Here is a 17,776-nt window from a genome sequence, read left to right on the forward strand (position 1 = left end):
CCCACCTTCTTGGCCCAATATCTCACAATCGTCCTTTCATACGTCTTCACCTTTGGATATCACACACATTATGATATCGTCATTGTTACCAGACATGGTGGCCCGGCCGTTGGCCAAGAGCACCGAGCTTGTCCGCAGCGCGGTGGGCAGTCTCACCTGGGGACCTGGCATCGCTATTGCGAAGCCGACAGTGATGGCGGTTCTCGAACAGATCGAGATTGGCACTCTGATTCTTGTAGACGAGCCGTCAGGCACGCGAGATGTGCTGGGGGAACATGTACCGCTCGGCACTGTTAAGGCGAGCGGAAGTGGCACCAAGACGAACTGGGCCAAGGCCAATGGAGTGAAGGTGAAGGTGAACGATGCCAAGGTGAGTATCGTCAATGGCGTCAACGACATCAACGGCATCCACGGCTTGAGCGACAGCGACAGCGACAGCGACCGTGACGCCAACCACGACTACAACAGCCGCTCAGCCACGACAGTACCACGAGTCGAGCTCGTCGTCCACAGCGAGGCCTTTTGGATGCGTGTCTTCATCTTCTCCGACATGGGCTTCGCCGAGGCCTACATGCTGGGCGAGATCGAATGCTCAGACCTGGCCGCCTTCTTCCAGCTGTTTATCCTGAACCGCGACCGCCTTGGGAACGGGAACACGCGCCTAGCCTCGCTCTCGCGGGGTCTGGCCAGCCTGGCACGCACGACCAACACGCTCTCCAACGCACTGCTCAACATCTCGGCACACTACGACATCAGCAACGATATGTTCGCCGCGTTTTTGTCGCCGGACATGACATACTCGTGCCCGATATGGGCGACAACGCCGACGACAAAGAAAACAAACGGAATCATCGTCTACGATGAGCCGCTCGAAGAGGCCCAGATGCGCAAGCTGGACCGCTTTATTGACGGCGCCCGCGTCAAGGCCACCGACCACGTGCTTGAGATTGGCACTGGCTGGGGCTCGCTGGCCATGCGCGCCGTCCAGCGGACAGGCTGCCGCGTCACAAGTCTCACGCTCTCGCGCGAGCAAAAGACGCTGGCCGAGGCACGCATCGCCGCCGCCGGGCTGGCGGACCGCATCACGGTTCTGCTCAAGGACTACCGCACACTGGCAGCTGAGGCGGCGGCCGACGGCGGGCGCACGTACGACAAAATTATTTCTATTGAAATGCTCGAGGCTGTCGGCCAGGAGTACCTGGCGACGTACTTCCGCTGCATCCACAATCTGCTGAAACGCGATGGCAGCGGCATCGCCGTCTTCCAGTGCATCACCATGCCCGAGGGCCGCCACGCCGCCTACTCCAAGACTGTCGACTTTATCAACCACTACATCTTCCCCGGCGGCTACCTGCCCTCGACGACGCAGCTGCTGCACCACATCACCACCGAATCGGCTGGCACGCTGATTGTCGAGCGCATCGAGAACATTGGCGGTCACTATGCGCGCACGCTGCGGCTGTGGCGCGAGAATTTTCTAGCACGCTTTGACGACACGATCCGGCCGGCGCTGCGGAAGGAACACGCAGGCATGTCGGACGCCGAAATCGAGGTGTTCCGGCGCAAGTGGGAGGTATGTCACTGCCGCAATGTGGCCATGATCCCTAATTGTGTATCACGACTGACTTTTTAGTATTACTTTACCTACTGCGAAGCTGGCTTTGTGACCAAGACGCTGGGCGACGTGATCATCACTGTCGGCCGTGAAGGCGCGTTGGAGTTGATGGAGGGCATTCCACTGTGAGAGTAGGCTGGCATTAGCTGAAAGGGAATCATCAACATGACTATGGCTATGGATGGGGTATGCAAACAAATGATAGACTAGACGCCAACATGAAATGCGCTGAATCTGGAAACAATATTCTCTCTTCCTCCCTCTGTCACTCTGTCCCTCTCTCCTCCCAACATTATCTCCGTGTTCACCTCCTCTTCTTTTTGCTTCCTTTGCTTTTCGCCGCGCCCGACGTCGGCTCTGGCCCAAACTTGTTGGCACACTCCACGTCAAATGCCGGTTTGTGCTGCCGGAACAGCTGCATAGTCACCCGAGCATCCTCGACACTCGAGTGAGCGCCTCCCTGGATCTCAATGCCCAGAATTTCCCGCGCCAGCACCCGCAGTGCCGGCTTGGGCCCGTATCCGTACTTTTTGAAACCGGAAAACTTGGCCGTGTCCCGGATCAGCCGTGGCGGGTGGCTCAGGCCCAGCACCGTCAGATCGTGCTTTACGTCGTGCCCGACCAGGATGCGCGTCTCCTTTTTGGCTCCGCCTACTTCGTCCTCCCCCCGCAGCAGATCCTCGATGGCGGTCCGCACCTCTTCGAACGGCCGCGCCAACCGCAGATGCCGCGCCGACACGCCGCTGACGTGTGTCCGCCAGTCCGTTACCCGTTGCCCTGCCTGTGGCTTCACAAACGAATCGTATACCTGCCGCCCGAAGAAATCCACCACGCTGACCCGTGCCAGCGCGTCATCCCGTCCGTCCGCGCCGACGCCCACCATCTCGCAGTCCAGCGCAATGTACTTGCCGACCGCTAGGCCGGGCGTGCGGCCCGCGTTTTCACGGTCCGTCACGGCGGACGAGGCTGCTGCGTCAGTGTCGCCCACGGCGGCCGCGCCGACCTTGGCCCGGCCCCCAGACAGCGTTGACGTCGCTACACCGCCCAATCCGTACGCCTGCGCCATGTCCTCGGCCGAAATGTCGTGGTCCTCGGCCCACAGCGCCAGCGACGGCGTGATGCCCTTGGGCAGCATCTGGCCCTTGCCGTTGTGGTCGTAGGCGGCCTCATTGGATAGCTTCGACGACTGTGCCACGCCCATCGTTTTGGGGCTCGTTCTAGGTTTTGTCTTTCCGGTCGCAGGCGCGGTTTCTGGCCGAGACCTTTTTGCCGGCGGTTTGCCCTTGCGTGTCGAGTCCTCGACGCCGTGTGGTCGCTTCTTCCCCGCTGCTGCCTTCGCTGCCGGCTTGGCTGCCGGCTTGGCTGCCGGTTTCGGCTTGGACGGTTCTGCCTTGATTTGGGCCTGCAGCTTCTTCCAGTTGGACGACAATTGCGCGGCCATGGCAGATTATTGTGGTGGAGCGCTGCTTCGGTCGCGCTCAGATATGTGCCGCTTTCTGTAAAATCATGGCGAGTCCGCGTGGAACAAGAATGAATCGTAGGACTGCCGCTGAGTATCTGTAGTGCTGGTTTTGTTGTTGGACTTCTCGGAATCGTCGAAAATTCATGGAAAGTTTGAATTTAGTATTTATTTTGCGGTTTAATTTAATCCAATATGCCGGCAGAATTTCAGCCTTTCCAATAGCGGTGCAGCTTGCTCGCCCGCAGTCATTCTTCAGGGCTTTTACTAGCCTCGGATTGGTCGGTTCAGAACTACCTGTGGTGGCAAGTGCGACTCGCCTCTTCTGTCGCCTTCCTATTTTAGCGTCTTGTTCTTTCCCTCGCCAGAGCCTTGTCTACAGGGCCTAAAAATCTACAACATTCAATTGCATCGTCGCATTTTCCAGCTTCATCACCAAATCTCAAAACATTGGCAGTACTGTACAGCAATTTTCATCGACGTTCGGCCACGCGCCACCCATTTTCATCGCGATTTCACCGCCTCTCATCGCCAAAAATCCACACCAACCCTTGTTTTCATTTGCAGCCGCCTACGATGAGTCCCCACGCCGCTGTCGGCTCCAGCGAACCTCGCGAGCGCGGCAAGGCGACGCCCGAGACGCTGAAGATTGGATGCATTGCCATGGTGCTCAAGGACGGCGTCGCACGCCGCGCCGAAATCCTCAGCATCCGTGACAAGAAGAGCGGGCGGCACTATTACTGCAATTTTGACAACTTCAACAAGCGTCTCGACGAGTGGGTGCCCGTGACGCGCATCGACTTTACGCAGGACGTCGAGTGGCCCAACCCGGAAAAGGACAAGCCCAAGGACGCCAAGAACAAGAAGACGACGGCCGCTGCGCAATCCAAAAAGGCCGCCATCGCCAAAAAGACCGCCCAGAAGCGCCTCGGCAAGCGCGAGCAAAGTACGGCATCCGAGGCCAGCACGCCACATCCGTGGACAGAGTTTGTCGAGTCCCAGCACAAGGGCACCCCTGGTGGCGAGGACGGCTCGGAGGACAAGGCCACCGGCACAGACACGGGCGCTACATCGACGCCAGCAGCGACGGGCGGAGCGTCCAGCGAGGATGCGGCAGCGGTTGCCGCTGCCAATGCGGAAGACGCGGCCAACGGTGATACGAATGCGGCGATCCGCGCCGAAGCCGCCGCCAGCCTGGCTGCTGCGGAGGCCGGTGACAAGAGTTTCAGTCGCGAAGAGGAAGTCGAGAAGCTGCGGACGGGTGGCTCTATGACGCACAACCCGGCCGAGATCTCGCGCATTCGAAACATCTCCAAAGTGCAGTTCGGCAAGTTCGACCTGTACCCGTGGTATTTCTCGCCGTACCCGGAGGCTTTTAGTATGGAGGACGTGATTTACATTTGCGAGTTCTGCTTGGGCTACCACGGCGACCTCAAGTCCTACACGCGCCACCGTGCCAAGTGCACGCTGCAACACCCTCCCGGCAACGAGATCTACCGCGACGACGACCTGTCCTTTTTCGAGATTGACGGCCGTCGCCAGCGCACCTGGTGCCGCAACTTGTGCTTGCTGTCCAAGATGTTTCTGGATCACAAGACGCTCTACTACGACGTGGACCCGTTCTTGTTCTACGTCATGACGCAGCGCGACGAAAAGGGCATGCACCTCACGGGCTACTTTTCCAAGGAAAAGGAGAGCGCCGACAACTACAACGTGGCGTGCATCATGACTCTTCCACAGTTCCAGCGCCGTGGCTATGGCCGCCTGCTGATCCAGTTCTCGTATGAGCTGTCCAAGATTGAGGGCAAGCTGGGCTCGCCCGAAAAGCCACTGTCCGATTTGGGTCTGCTGGGCTACCGGCAGTACTGGACCGAGAGCATCATCAACCTGCTGCATGACTACAACGAGCGCGACGACCGGTGCAGCATTGAGGCCATTGCGACCACGCTGGCCATGACGACACAGGATGTCGAGCACACTCTGCAAGCGCTCAAGATGCAGGTCTACCACAAAGGCGAACACAAGGTGGTCATTCCGACCCGCTTGCTTGAGCAGCGCCAAGTCATCAAGAAAAAGAACCGCCGTGTCATTATTCCGAGCCAGATCCAGTGGAAGCCGCCTGTGTTTACGGCGGCGTCGCGTACCTGGGGCTGGTAATTTTGTTTGCGCTTGCAGGACTTCCCTTCTACGCGGTTTCTTTTATGCTACTTTATGTTGGTATTTTAGCGGTTTGTGTTTTGAATAAGGCTCCTGGTAGTATTTTTGGATTGTACAATAAAAAAGCGATACCCGGTTTTACTCTGTACGTCAAGTGGTTCCAAATATTTGTGCCTGTTTTGCCGTATCTGCGCATATACATGTCTGTCCAAATCATTTAAATGCACCTGCGTCGATCGAATTTGATGCCTTTGCTCGCGGCTGGTCCCAGTTGCGCAGCACATGTGCCAGCCGTTTCACGCCCTCCACAATCTTCGCCTCGTCCTCCCACGCGAAACATAGGCGGATATGGTCGTCAAACTGTGCGCTTCTTTCGTCGCCCTTGACCTCAAAGAGTGGCCCCTCGGCAATGACGAGGTTTTCGTCAGCGAGTGCCCGTTTCGAGATGGCGGCCGCGCTGATGTCCGTCCGGCGCAACTTGAGCCACAAAAAGTAGCCGCCGAACGTCGTCATCGTCGACGACGGTCCCGTAGGCAATGCGCCGCACTTGATGTCCAAGAACTCGCCCAAGTGTTCCTGGACAGCCTGTGCCAGCAGGCGGTGTCGCCACTGCAGTGCGGGTCGTACTACCTCCCGAAGATGTCGGTCCAGCTCGCCCGTGTGCATCAGCACAGCAATTGTAGCGGCACTAAACTGGCTGGGTGCACCGCCGCTCTTGGTACTGCCTGTCTGTGCTAGGCCGTACGAAAACGCCGGCGTCGCCTCAACCCAGCCCGTGCGCATGCCTGGTGCCACGATCTTGCTGAAAGAGGCGTTGGAGATGGCGTTGCCGAAGCGCCGGTCGTGAACGTCTCTGCCGTCGTTCTCGTCGTCCTCGGCACGCGGCAGCATGCGGTCAACGTCGACAAGGCGCGGCAGCGGCGCCGGCAGTGCGACCGACCCCTGCTTGTTGGCCAGGACGGCGTCCGCATGCGGCACATCCCACTGCAAGAAATCGTAGACGTCGTCGGCAATCAGCAGAGCATCGTATTTGCGCGCCAGACGCACCAGCTGCTCGCGCCGTGCGACCGTCATGCGGCTGCCAGACGGGTTGGACGATGTCGGCACTACGTACACCACGTGGCGGTAGGCCTTGCGGTCTGGTGCCAGGTTGGGCTTGTAAGAATCCGACACGGGCGGGCGAGGTCCAAACTCTTGGAATCCGCGCTCCAGCGCCTCTACATCGGTACCTTTGTCGTCTTCGGGCACGGCACGCAACCGGCCTGCGAAACCCGAATCTTCAAAGATGGGGCACATCAAGAAGTAGCACGGCGCCGACACCCAGATACAGGCCGTGTAGGCCGGGTCTGTAAACGACTGCAAGATGCACGCCGCGTTTTGGCTCGCGCCGCCGGTAATGCAAATGCGGCTTGGGTCGTTGGGCACGCCGTACACCGAGAAAATCCGGCTCAAGTAACTGGCCAGCAGCTCGCGCAGAAGCTGAAAGCCAGCGTCGGGGCCGTACTGCAGGCTGCTGACGGCCATGTCTGAGTCGGCCAGGACGTCGGCTGTGGCTGCCTTCAACTGGGCAACCGGCAGCACAGATGGTGCAGGCCATCCACGGAGGAGGTTGATAAGCGGCTTGGTACCGGGGGCCAAAGACCCCCTATCCGACACCGAGGTCCTGGCAGGCCGCATGGCGCTAGGCTGAAGGGGAATGACCACCATGGACGCGATCGTAGATAGATGGCAAGTCGAGGTTGACGAAAGTCGTGACGAGAGAAGTTGGGAATTCTCCAATATTTGCCAAGTTTCGAGCCCAAGTGTTGGTTGACGTGGAGGTTACGTAACGCCGGATCTCGATGTCGTGCTTTGCTAACCGCTGCGTTGGCAAGTGATATAAGTCACAGGCAAGTGCCATGAGCACGCTCGGGTGCAGCGTCTCAAAATGTTTGTCCGGACAAGGCTCGCCTTGCAGAAAATGCACCTCATGCCATGTCCGACGACCTCAGAGGTTGTTTTGGGTGTTTTATGGCGTGTTGCTAGTCGCATTGGTGAAGAAGGCGTGGGCCACGCTATCTTTCCAGCTATCGCCACTAAACGGCAAGAACAGTGAGGCTTTCCGGCTGGGATTCAAGACGCGTTTACCGGCTTCTTCACTAAGAATAAGCTTCGCCAAGCTATTTATGTGACTTGGATATAAACCGCATGTACTCCCGATACATTCTTTTCGACACAAAGAGACGATGTCGCTTCATTTAAAGCAGCACTGTCTCACGGGTTCGGAGCCAACGCCAGGTGTTGGCTGGACTGGCCGACAGTGTCAGTGTCCAGTTAAACCAAGCCAATCGCATTGGCAGGTCTGAAGAATGCCATTGCTCTCCTGCAGCAAGTATCATGCAGACGAGTCAGCACCAGAAGCGCTGGATGCACAATCGACAATGCATGCAAACTGAAGACCAGGTTTGCGACCAGACATAACACTGTGCACGGCTCCGTCCCAGCACATGCAAATAATACCGCATCGTAGCCCATCGCAGGACGCGCCTTTCTTCTTTGTAGTTTAGCATCCTTGTCGAGACTCTCCAACTGCCAGGCTGATGACGTCCTGTCCCGCTTCAAGCCCCAGCTGCCAGAGTTCAGTCGGCCCCTCCTCAGCCATGTCAACCCCACTGTTGATTGAAAATATGACCTAATCACCTTGCTCAGCGCTCCCGTGCTGTCAGTCCCGTATATTTGCCCCACTCCCAGGGAATGGGTTTGCTGACAGAGGCACAAAATTCACCCCGAATGGGGCAAGAGCGCCACAGCGTTCGCGCAACGGCGACTGGGAAAGCGCGAAGGTCGCGCCGGAGGCAAAGACGGCTTAGCGAGTGGGTAGGAACCTATCATACAGTGAGGCAAGACGTATTACAGCGAATATTTTCAGTTGGCTCTCCACTGGAGCTTCCGTCACCGGCCCGGTCGTGCCTTCTTAGACCAAGGAACTCGCCGTAGTGCCACCGCTGCTAGTTCGGTCCCTCTTGCTGTGCTGTTGATTGTTCCTGCCCTACATATTTGTCACTTCGTTGCCGCTCAATTGCCTCTCCCCTCCACGTTTTATTTCCCCCGTCCCACCTCTCCTTTTTGTCGTCTCTCGTTATTCTCACGATCCCCAGCGTTCCTTTCCACGACATGCTTCCGAGGGCATTGGCTTCGTCACTCACATCGCACTCGGTTTCCCACTAGCGACTCGAGCCTACCCCATTCACGATAGCGGCTTTCATCAAGATCGTGCGTCGCGCGCTTCAACGGTGACATCATTCCCCCGTTCTTTCCAGTTTCTGCCAGCCTCCTACATCGTTTGCGGTAGACCAAAAAGTAGCTCTCGTTTCGCCTCACACAAACTGCCGTGGCCGCAATCTAGACAACACGCAAGAGCGCTGTGCTCTGTCCTTCTCCCGTCTTGGTCATGACCGGCGCTCCTCTTGTTTCGCGGGGCAGCGTCGTCCTGCGACACAGCCTGGCGAGACCGGTAGCCCTTTACAGCTCTCTGACTTCGTCCTCCGCCTTCATCCCCACCTCCTCGTCGGTCGCGAATCTCTCGGCCTTGCACAGTGGTGCCACGACCCGCGCCTTTTCCGTACGAACCTCACGGCGTGCGCCGGTTGCCCCGCCCAAGAATGGTGCGAGCCTCGTCAACGCCGCAGCTCGCCAGCCGCTGCCAGCGCAATTCTTCTTCTCTCGGCGCCCTGGAGCCGCTACGTCGATAACCAGCTCCAACACAATCGCCGCGATTCGGAATGCTTCGACGAAGCCTGAAAAGCCGACAAAGGACGCCAATCCCGCAGCAGCTACCAGTGCGGTTCCTGCCGCCAAGGTGGGCGGCCACACGTTCAAGAGCTTTACACAGTTAGCCCTCGCATGGATCGGTGGCTCGTTCGTTTTCATCACCTTGGGCGTCGTGGGGTTCTTCGTCTACGATGCAACGACCTACAAGGAGGGCGCCGATCTCGAGGACATTGCCGTCCCCCAGCTTGCCCTCAACCCGCGCCGCGGCGGCCCAAAGAACTTGCCCCTGTACGAGGTGCAGATCGATGACTCCGACTGCGAAGAACGCCTCAAGACCAAGGACAAGCCCAAGCTCGTGATTCTTGGTGGTGGCTGGGGCAGCGTGGCCATGCTCAAGGAGCTCAACCCGGACGACTATCATGTGACGGTCATCTCGCCTACAAACTACTTTCTCTTTACGCCCATGCTTCCGTCTGCCACTGTTGGTACGCTTGAGCTCAAGTCTCTGGTCGAATCGATCCGTCGCATCCTCAGGCGCGTGAATGGCCACTTTTTGCGGGCCCGCGCCGAGGACGTGGAGTTCTCATACAAGCTGGTCGAAGTGTCCCAGGCGGACCAGAAGGGCAACGAAACCCGTTTCTACGTGCCCTACGATAAGCTTGTGATCGCTGTTGGCTCCGTTACCAACCCGCACGGTGTCAAGGGCCTCGAGAATTGCTTCTTTCTCAAGGACATCGACGACGCTCGCAAGATCCGGAACAAGGTTGTCCAGAATCTCGAGATTGCCTGCCTGCCGACCACACCCGATGAGGAGCGCCGGCGCCTGCTGTCCTTTGTCGTTAGCGGCGGTGGTCCTACCGGTGTTGAGTTTGCTGCCGAACTCTACGACATGCTCAACGAGGATCTGATCAAGAACTACCCGCTTCTGCTCCGGAACGAGATCTCTGTCCACCTCGTGCAGAGCCGCAGCCACATTCTGAACACATACGACGAGACCGTTTCCAAGTACGCGGAGGAGCGCTTCCTGCGCGACCAGGTCGATGTCCTGACCAACTCCCGCGTCAACGAGGTGCGCCCGGATCGCATCATCTTCAGCCAGAAGACGGACAATGGCGAGATCATTAAAAAGGAGCTACCCATGGGCCTTTGTCTGTGGTCGACCGGATTGTCCCAGACCGAATTCTGTCAGCGCCTGGCTGCCAAGTTGGGCGCCTCGCAGACGAACCGCCACGCCCTCGAGACTGACACGCACCTGCGTCTCAACGGCACCCCCCTTGGTGACGTGTATGCAATTGGTGACTGCAGCACGGTCCAGAACAACGTGGCCGACCACATCATCAGCTTTGTCCGCAACCTGGCCTGGAAGCACGGCAAGGACCCTGAGACTCTCGAGATCCACTTTGCCGACTGGCGCAACATTGCGGCCGACGTCAAGAAGAAGTTCCCGCAGGCCGTGGTCCACCTCCGCCGCCTCGACAAGCTGTTCTCTGAGTTTGACAAGGACCATTCGGGCACCCTCGACTTTGGCGAGCTGCGCGAGCTGCTGAAGCAGATCGACAGCAAGCTGACCAGTCTGCCGGCGACGGCCCAGCGCGCACACCAGCAGGGCCAGTACCTCGCGCGCAAACTGAACAAGGCGGTGCGGGCGTCGCCTGGTCTGCACGTCAACGACATCCAAGACGGCGATCTGGATGCTACCGTATACAAGGCTTTTGAGTACCACCACCTAGGCAGTCTGGCGTACCTGGGCAACTCGGCTGTGTTTGAGCTGGGCAACTACAACGTCTCTGGCGGCCTTTGGGCTGTTTACGCATGGCGCAGTGTGTACTTTGCGCAGAGCGTCAGCATGCGGACGCGCATTCTGTTGATGATGGACTGGTTTAAGCGTGGTCTCTTTGGCAGAGGTAAGAACAATTCTTCCTTGACTTGCATATATCAATGTGTGGAAATATTTACTAACTTTGTTGGCAATAGATCTGATCAGCTTCAGCTAAAGTTCTTCAATGGGGTCTTTTCTACATTTGTGCTGGCGTTCAATCTGGGGATTTTATCTTTATTTTTCGCCATGAGTATTTGTCCCGTTTGTTACGAATTTCGTTTGATTCTGGTGATTTCCTGCACTTTTTGTGCACTCTCCTGAGCTAGAGTAGAATACATCTTTCTTTTAATTCAGAGCTGGCAACGGATGATCCCCAAGCTTACTTTGATAATTTTTACTCTTTACTTCGGCCTTGCAGGTTCCATACACTGCGGTATAGAGACAAAGAGAGAGGAAAACGAAGTCTTAAAATGAGAAAAAAAACAATCATCTATAAATCCAAACACGTTCCAAAACTAAACCCCGGTGGTATATAGCGAATGACGTGGGAAAGCCCCGAAATCAATAAAACCAAAAGCAACCAAAGCTGCCCATATAAGCTAACCAATGACAGCAAAACACTAAACTTGACAAAAATCGAAGAAGACAAAAAAAAAAGAAAAAAAAAAAAACGGTAGACGCTCTAAAGAGTAAACCAAGGCGAGTTTGTAGACGATTGCGGAATGTTGGAAAACAGCTCCGCAGACTGGTCGGCCGACCATGGCGGAATGGCTTCGTTGGTCGCAGCCACGCTACCAGCCAGTCTTGGGTCAAGGGGCGGCACATATCCACTGCTGCTGGCCGGCGTAGAGGTGTTCATGGGGTCGGGAGACACAGAATGGCCAGATACGGCACTGGGGTGCAAAGCAGCAGACACGGGTGGACCAGTCATGGAGCCGATGGCGCCGGCAGCACCCGGCTGTTCGGTCCCAATAGCGGTTGGCGCCACCGGCGCGTTTTCCACGCACGAACTGAGCGCCTGGATCATGCTGTAGACACTGTTCGCGGCAAAGTGCGGTATACCCTCCATGGCCTTGTCCACACCGGTCGCACACTTCTCGCGCACCATGGTCGTTCCCTCGCTGATCCAGAAAATGGGTGACACGTCCAGCTTGGCGTTCTCGTGGGCCTCGACCTGGCTGATTTGCTGGGGCGTGCCCGTCTCGCTGTTGACGTGCTTGTTGTACCAGTCGAGGCTGAGTTGGAAAATGTGCTTCATCTGCCAGAAGAGGTCCTGCTTCTCCACTTGGCCCGTACCGGACGAGCCGCTGCCGCTGGTCATGGCATCGGTCATAGTCACAAGCGACGCCATCTTGCGCTTCGATGCCTCGAGGTAGCGTGCTACATCGGCCGCTTTGAGAAGGTCAGCGCGGCCTAGAGCCATGACGCCCTGCTGGAAATTTTTGGTGTCAAACCCGAGACCAGCACGCGTGAGAATGAGGACGGCGTCGACGTGACGGCTGACTTCGACAATGGTGACGTGGCGCGAGTCGTCCTCGGACAAATCCAGGTAGCTGCGGATGTAAGCCTGTGCAGCGGCGACACACTTCATGAGAATTTCCAGGCGTATCGATGAGCAACACCAGTTGCAACATTGTGCGTTGGGTGTCACTTCAAGAAGAGCTTGATGTTCCGGTGGGATGCGTAGGGCGACCTCGTATATAACGACAGGAAGGTACATCATAGCGCATTTCAAAGCAGCTGTTTTTATTTTTTATTTTGTTAGCGACCTGACGTACTCTGAACCGGTCACAACCGAAACGTACCATTGTCCCAGGATTGCGTTGTCATGGAGTTCCGCAGTGCCTCGTACTGGCGCTCGAAATCCTTGACCATTGCTTCAATGTATCTCGCGTCCAAAGTGATACCTCCTTGGTCCAGGCTGCCAAAGACCCGGTCCACATCTTCAGAGATTTTCCGTATTTGGACGTGGTAGGGCAGAAGATGGGTGTCGGACGGAATCTCGCGCGCATTGGTGAGAAACTGGACGGCCTGGTCCATCCGTCGGTCGTACTTGAAGTGCGTCGGCTTGCGGTGCGCTGTCGCAATGCTCGCCGAAACACAGTACGTGCCGAGGAAGGTACGTGCGCGCTCAATCTCATTGGCCATTTGCTCTGTCGGGGTGCGGCTGCTCCTGGGTCGCTGACCCAACGCCTGGTGGTGAGGCGCCATAAGGCTGTTGAGCGTGGGCGACATGGAGCTTGGAAGGTTGATCTCCACCGCCATCGTCACGGCGATCTGCGACAGCTGGTACAACTGACTGCTGTAGGGCCGAAAGTAATGATGATGCCTATAGCAATTGTTAGTTATCTGAGCAGCAGGTTCCATGTCTTATAGTTTTCCGGCAACAGTCCTTACCAAATGCAGAAAATAAGCACGCTCTGGAGCAGGTCAAGGCTGTTGCGGGATTCGACGAGCATTGCCTGGGAAAGTGCCTTGCGGTACTCAAGGGCTAGTCGCGCCTGGAGAGACGTGTCAGCCGTTACCGTGAGGACGGCGAGAAGAACGTAAGGCCGGTCTCGGCGCATGTAACTCAGGGAAGCGTACGACGGCATTGCCACAAAGGGAAACTGCTTTTCCGAGTACGTTGTGAATTCGTCCAGGAGAACAGAGGCGAGCTCCTCCTGGACCAGGCCTCGGTCAATGACATCACCGTACGAGGCAGTCAGAGAATGGCTGGAGTGCATTGCAATGGGCGCGCCAGAGTTATCGAGGTACGGCATTTCGTCAAAGTTGAGATCGAATCCGATGGGCGCCGGGTAGGTGATGGGGGGGAGGTTATTCAGCGGCTGCGAGTAAAAGTAACTGTTGTTCGGCGTGGAGGTTGCAGCAGTTGTCTGTTCAGACGGGCCTGCCACAGCCGACCCCGACAAAGAAGCCACAGCAGATGCTGCCACGGCAGCGCTGGACGAACCTTCTCTCCTGGACGAGATCAGCGCAATGAGGCCGTCCAGCTTTTCCTCGACATCCTTGACTCGAGTGCGACTAGTAGTAGTTCTACGTGTCAGTGGCAATGGGTATCGATTGGCGGCAAAATCAAGAGCGCATGAGCAGGAAATGGAAAACTTACGCCGTGTACTTGAGCTTTTTAGGACGCGCCAGAGCATTTTCAAAGTGGCACTCAATACCGTGGCTCAAACACCTGTCCCCAGCACAACGTCCCGTTAGTTGTCCGTCGGTAGTCGTACGTCGATCTCGTACACTCTCGTACATATGCACGGGGACGATCTGGGCTGGAAGGAAAGGGACGTGTCAAAAATGGGGGGCCGTATGAAGCATTACCGTTTGCAGTACCGTGTCTGGCCAGGGGTTCCATTGGGCGGTTCAACCACGCAACGGGCCTTGACTGCCCTGCATGCTTCGCAAGAGCGCCGGAGCGTCGTGGTCCGCTGCCGTCCATCCGCGTCTGGTGGAGGGGGCGTAGCGGCAGCACCTTCTCGGGGAGTGCCGGCCATGATGCACACTGCGAGCAACAAAGGAAACAGCGGTCACACAAAAGGATCCGGAGCTTGGAGCGTGCTTTGCTACAACGAGACGCCGAAGCACGGCGAATTTCCACAATGCAGGTTGCGCTAAGCGGAAACGGAACGTGTTTTACACCTTCCAGTGGCGTGGAGGAGCGTCAAGGACTGCCAAAGAGGGGTGCCTTTGGGCGTCAATAGGGCAACGGTAGGTGGTGTAGAGGGCGCGTAAATTCGTATATCTCCGTATATCTGCTTGCACATGCCAATGCGGGTGCTAGACGATAAAAAGATGTGCCGGCGTTGCGGTGGGAGAGAGCTGAAGGGCTTTGAAGTCAAATAATGTTCCGACGAGGGCGGCTGCAGCGACGCTTAAAAGGAATGTTGAAGTCGAGTGGAGATGAGCAACACCTTAGGCGCGCGTGTAGTAGCCGGTGAGCACATGGGTCGTCAACCTGCGGCAACGAGTTGCCAACACTTGTACGAATTAAGCAACCGGCCATATTGCCTCCAAATCCGATGTGATATGGCCGGATCGACAGAGTTGCGCCGAGATTCCGGAATAGTGGGCCCTCTGTTTTGGAGACAGGCGACCGTCGTAGCGGCCATAGACTATCAGCACGCAGTGCATGAAGGCCCGGGTGCCGAGGGGCAGGTTTATTTGATATGATGCGGATGGAGAAAAGAGTGAGCAGCCAAAGCAGAATGGGAAAAAAAAACGAAATGACGGGAACAGAATGCTTCGCCATCGAGATAGGCAGCAGATCGCAAGTTGGGAACACGAAACGGAAGGTGAGACGGAGTGGCAGCGTTGTAGAGCGCGCACGGAAAGCGCGAACACGATGATTCAAAGCCCGCCGAATGAGGAAGTTACATCACGTGCGGCAAAACAGGCATCATCATGGCGAACAACGCCCGATACAAAGTAGACGAAAATACGGAGCCGGGGTGGCTGCATGGGTGATTCTTGCCTCAACGGCCCCCATGCTATTTTTACAACCTGTTACCAGATCTACGGACGAAGAGCGATCGCGGCGGGCAGATACGGAGAAGGAAATCTTTGTGTATGGAGCAGCCGGCGGGCTGCTAGCGCTAGGCAGGCAACGTTTCAGTGGCGGTCAGAGCCAGCCGCAGGAACAGCCGCACGACAGCCGACGCCAGGCAGAACAATTCGCAGCAACTTGACAGGCCAGACAAGCGACGGACTCGACGAGTTGTACAAAAATAACAATTGCTTTTGATAAAGATGCAGCATGCGCCAAGTGCAGAAGGGCTTGAGAGCTTTGAAAGGGATAATAGACGACATGGGCTAAAGCTTAAAGTCAAAAATAGAACACTGCGACCCAAGAAACCCACTTCCCCAAAACGCCATTGAAAATAAATAGGCAACAGAATAACAGCATATGCCGCACAAAAAAGAGGTCTAGAAATGGGTTGAAAAGCTGTGAAAACGCGGGGAAAGATCCGAAATGGGTCTGTAAGGATCTGACAAATGTTCTCGAAAAGCACAGACTCCCGCTACACTCATTGTCGTCCTAAAATAGATGGAAGTCTTTGTGAGCCCACTTCTCCGTGATCTTGGCCTTGGCCTGCTTCTTGAACGGCCGCTTGCGGCGCGCCTCCACCTTGCCGCGCACCAGCAAGCTGCGGTACCGGTCCTTGAGCAGATTACCCTCGGGCTTCAGCAGACGTAGTGAGTCCGGCAGCTCATCCGGCAGCATGATCTCCAGGTCCTTCTCGGGCAGGTGGAACTTGCCCAGCTGCCGCCGCCGAAGCGCATTGTCGTCGCCGCCCTCCTCGTCGCTCTCGTCGTCGGATGGGCCTGCTGCCGCTGCCAGGGCAAGAGCCTGCTCGTGATTGAACTTGTCCTCGGCGAGCAGCTTCTCAATGTTCTTGGCCTGCTCCTGCTTCCGAAGGGTCATGGCGTCGTGCCGCTTCTTGGCCTCAGCCTCCTTGCGGCGGTTCGCACGATTGCGCTGTGCCGGCGTCTTGCGCTTCGGGCGCTTCGCGCTGCCTGTGCCGTCGTTGTCCGTCTCAGCACCGCTCTGGAAGCCCTCCCAGGCCGAGTCCTCGTCCCACTGCGAGAGCGCCTCGCGCGCCGCAGCCTCGTCGGCCTCGGCCGCCGACCGTGCCACGCCCTCCATGCGGATGCGCTCTGCCTCCTCGTCTTCCAGGCGCTTCTTCTCAGCCTCGACGGCTTTGTTGCCCTCGAGCGTCAATCGATTCTCGTAGTCCTCAAATGCAGGGTTGTAGCTCATGTCGCCCTTGGGTTTCGCGATGGCCGGGACCGCCTTGCCGTTGGCAGCCAGCGATATGGGGGCGTGCTTCATCGTGACAGGGACCTTGGCGCCGGGAACGCGGGGGATGAAAGTGTACTTGTCGTCCTTGTCGGCCGGCAGGGAGGTGGCTGCGACAGCCTTCGAAGCCGGTGCTGCGCCCCACAGATCGTACGTCGCATCCTGAATCGTAACAGTCTCGGCATGGTGTCCGTCGGCGACCTTCTTGAGGTGGGCCAACTCTTTTTGGGGCACGTAGTCCTTGCGCTGGCGCTTGGCGGCCAGGACACCGTCCGTCGTTTTGTTGCCGCTGTCTCCTGCCCGTTTCCGACCCGACACGGCTGGGACGGCCGACCGCTGTGCGAGAATCTCATCGACTTTGAGCGTCTTTGTCTTCTTGGAAAGTTTCTTGGCGACCTCGAGGTCTCCCGTCTCTTCTATTTGGAAGAGGTCGGCCGATTCTGTCTCCTTCACCAAGCCACTGCGATGGAGAACGCAGTGTCAGCATGACGGGAATATACAAACGGAGAGTCCTGCTTTTGTGTGTGACCTTACCCCTTGATAATCTCTTCATTACGCTCTTCCAGTCCTCGCTCCACCTCCGAGACGTCCACGTTCTTTCTCCATGCCTTTCTACCTTTTCTCGACGGCTGATTGTGTTGCTGCGGCGCCGAGTATGAGCCAGCCTTGGGTTGTATGACCGGCATCGCGGTGATGTGAGAGTCCCCTCCGCAATCGCAATCGCAAACTATGCTGCTCGTCGTCAAAATTGGATGGGATCGCTTAAAAAAAGTGCGTTGGAATCTTGTCTTCGCCGCTGTTGAGTTTGCTTTTTCTGCGTCTAGGCCGGCAGAAATGCTATCTCTGCGACTGCCCGTCTTTTTTTTCTGCCGGGTGGGGGCTTCTAGAAATTTGAGCCTTTGCTAGTTCGATAAGAAGTTCAGACGACTTATCGCCACGTGATCGTCTTCGCTGAGGAATTAGCGGCCAGTTCGGCATCCCTGGCGCGTCTTCACTGGCTCACTGGCCAAATCGAGGCCCCGACCCGTCTCTGTGTCAAGTCCAAGCCCAATCCAGACTCGCCCTTCCCCCTCGCGCATGTTGGAATAAACTTTCGACAGCGCCACAAAAGCGGTTGCCTCTTTAGACCTCTTTCGACCTCTTCTTTCCTCCTTCCTTTTCTTCGACGGGCTACCAGTA

At 57.0% G+C, this 17,776-nt stretch overlaps 8 protein-coding genes across 8 annotated transcripts; 6 read left to right on the forward strand and 2 right to left on the reverse strand.

Annotated features, from left to right (window-relative positions):
• Positions 1-70: 70 nt before the first annotated feature.
• On the forward strand, positions 71-1,744 carry SPSK_07382 (cyclopropane-fatty-acyl-phospholipid synthase; the record flags this gene model as incomplete). Its single annotated transcript, XM_016734046.1, has 2 exons — positions 71-1,573; positions 1,634-1,744. The coding sequence occupies 2 exons, from the start codon at positions 71-73 to the stop codon at positions 1,742-1,744; spliced, it is 1,614 nt and encodes a 537-aa protein (XP_016590596.1).
• Positions 1,745-1,780: 36 nt separating this feature from the next.
• On the forward strand, positions 1,781-2,775 carry SPSK_07766 (uncharacterized protein; the record flags this gene model as incomplete). The annotated part of the gene is made up of 3 exons (XM_016734422.1): positions 1,781-1,801; positions 2,031-2,363; positions 2,437-2,775. 3 exons carry the CDS (start codon positions 1,781-1,783, stop codon positions 2,773-2,775), a joined length of 693 nt encoding a protein of 230 aa, XP_016590597.1.
• Positions 2,776-3,650: 875 nt separating this feature from the next.
• SPSK_07426 (histone acetyltransferase HTATIP) lies at positions 3,651-5,231 on the forward strand (the record flags this gene model as incomplete). The annotated part of the gene is made up of 1 exon (XM_016734089.1): positions 3,651-5,231. The coding sequence occupies one exon, from the start codon at positions 3,651-3,653 to the stop codon at positions 5,229-5,231; it is 1,581 nt and encodes a 526-aa protein (XP_016590598.1).
• Positions 5,232-5,579: 348 nt separating this feature from the next.
• SPSK_07653 (uncharacterized protein) lies at positions 5,580-6,761 on the forward strand (the record flags this gene model as incomplete). Its single annotated transcript, XM_016734312.1, has 2 exons — positions 5,580-5,891; positions 5,970-6,761. 2 exons carry the CDS (start codon positions 5,580-5,582, stop codon positions 6,759-6,761), a joined length of 1,104 nt encoding a protein of 367 aa, XP_016590599.1.
• A 1,900-nt stretch (positions 6,762-8,661) lies between these two features.
• Positions 8,662-10,975, forward strand: SPSK_07121 (NADH dehydrogenase; the record flags this gene model as incomplete). The annotated part of the gene is made up of 2 exons (XM_016733789.1): positions 8,662-10,885; positions 10,956-10,975. The coding sequence occupies 2 exons, from the start codon at positions 8,662-8,664 to the stop codon at positions 10,973-10,975; spliced, it is 2,244 nt and encodes a 747-aa protein (XP_016590600.1).
• A 507-nt stretch (positions 10,976-11,482) lies between these two features.
• SPSK_07010 (uncharacterized protein) lies at positions 11,483-14,294 on the reverse strand (the record flags this gene model as incomplete). Its single annotated transcript, XM_016733680.1, has 5 exons — positions 11,483-12,540; positions 12,606-13,129; positions 13,198-13,824; positions 13,910-13,981; positions 14,134-14,294. The coding sequence occupies 5 exons, from the start codon at positions 14,292-14,294 to the stop codon at positions 11,483-11,485; spliced, it is 2,442 nt and encodes an 813-aa protein (XP_016590601.1).
• Positions 14,295-15,201: 907 nt separating this feature from the next.
• Positions 15,202-15,485, forward strand: SPSK_08186 (uncharacterized protein; the record flags this gene model as incomplete). The annotated part of the gene is made up of 2 exons (XM_016734824.1): positions 15,202-15,260; positions 15,311-15,485. 2 exons carry the CDS (start codon positions 15,202-15,204, stop codon positions 15,483-15,485), a joined length of 234 nt encoding a protein of 77 aa, XP_016590602.1.
• Positions 15,486-15,835: 350 nt separating this feature from the next.
• SPSK_07493 (nucleolar protein 53) lies at positions 15,836-17,283 on the reverse strand (the record flags this gene model as incomplete). The annotated part of the gene is made up of 2 exons (XM_016734155.1): positions 15,836-17,057; positions 17,132-17,283. The coding sequence occupies 2 exons, from the start codon at positions 17,281-17,283 to the stop codon at positions 15,836-15,838; spliced, it is 1,374 nt and encodes a 457-aa protein (XP_016590603.1).
• Between the last annotated feature and the right edge of the window lie 493 nt (positions 17,284-17,776).

This window comes from Sporothrix schenckii, assembly GCF_000961545.1.
Source record: "Sporothrix schenckii 1099-18 chromosome Unknown Cont41, whole genome shotgun sequence".
NCBI classification, from domain to species: domain Eukaryota; kingdom Fungi; phylum Ascomycota; class Sordariomycetes; order Ophiostomatales; family Ophiostomataceae; genus Sporothrix; species Sporothrix schenckii.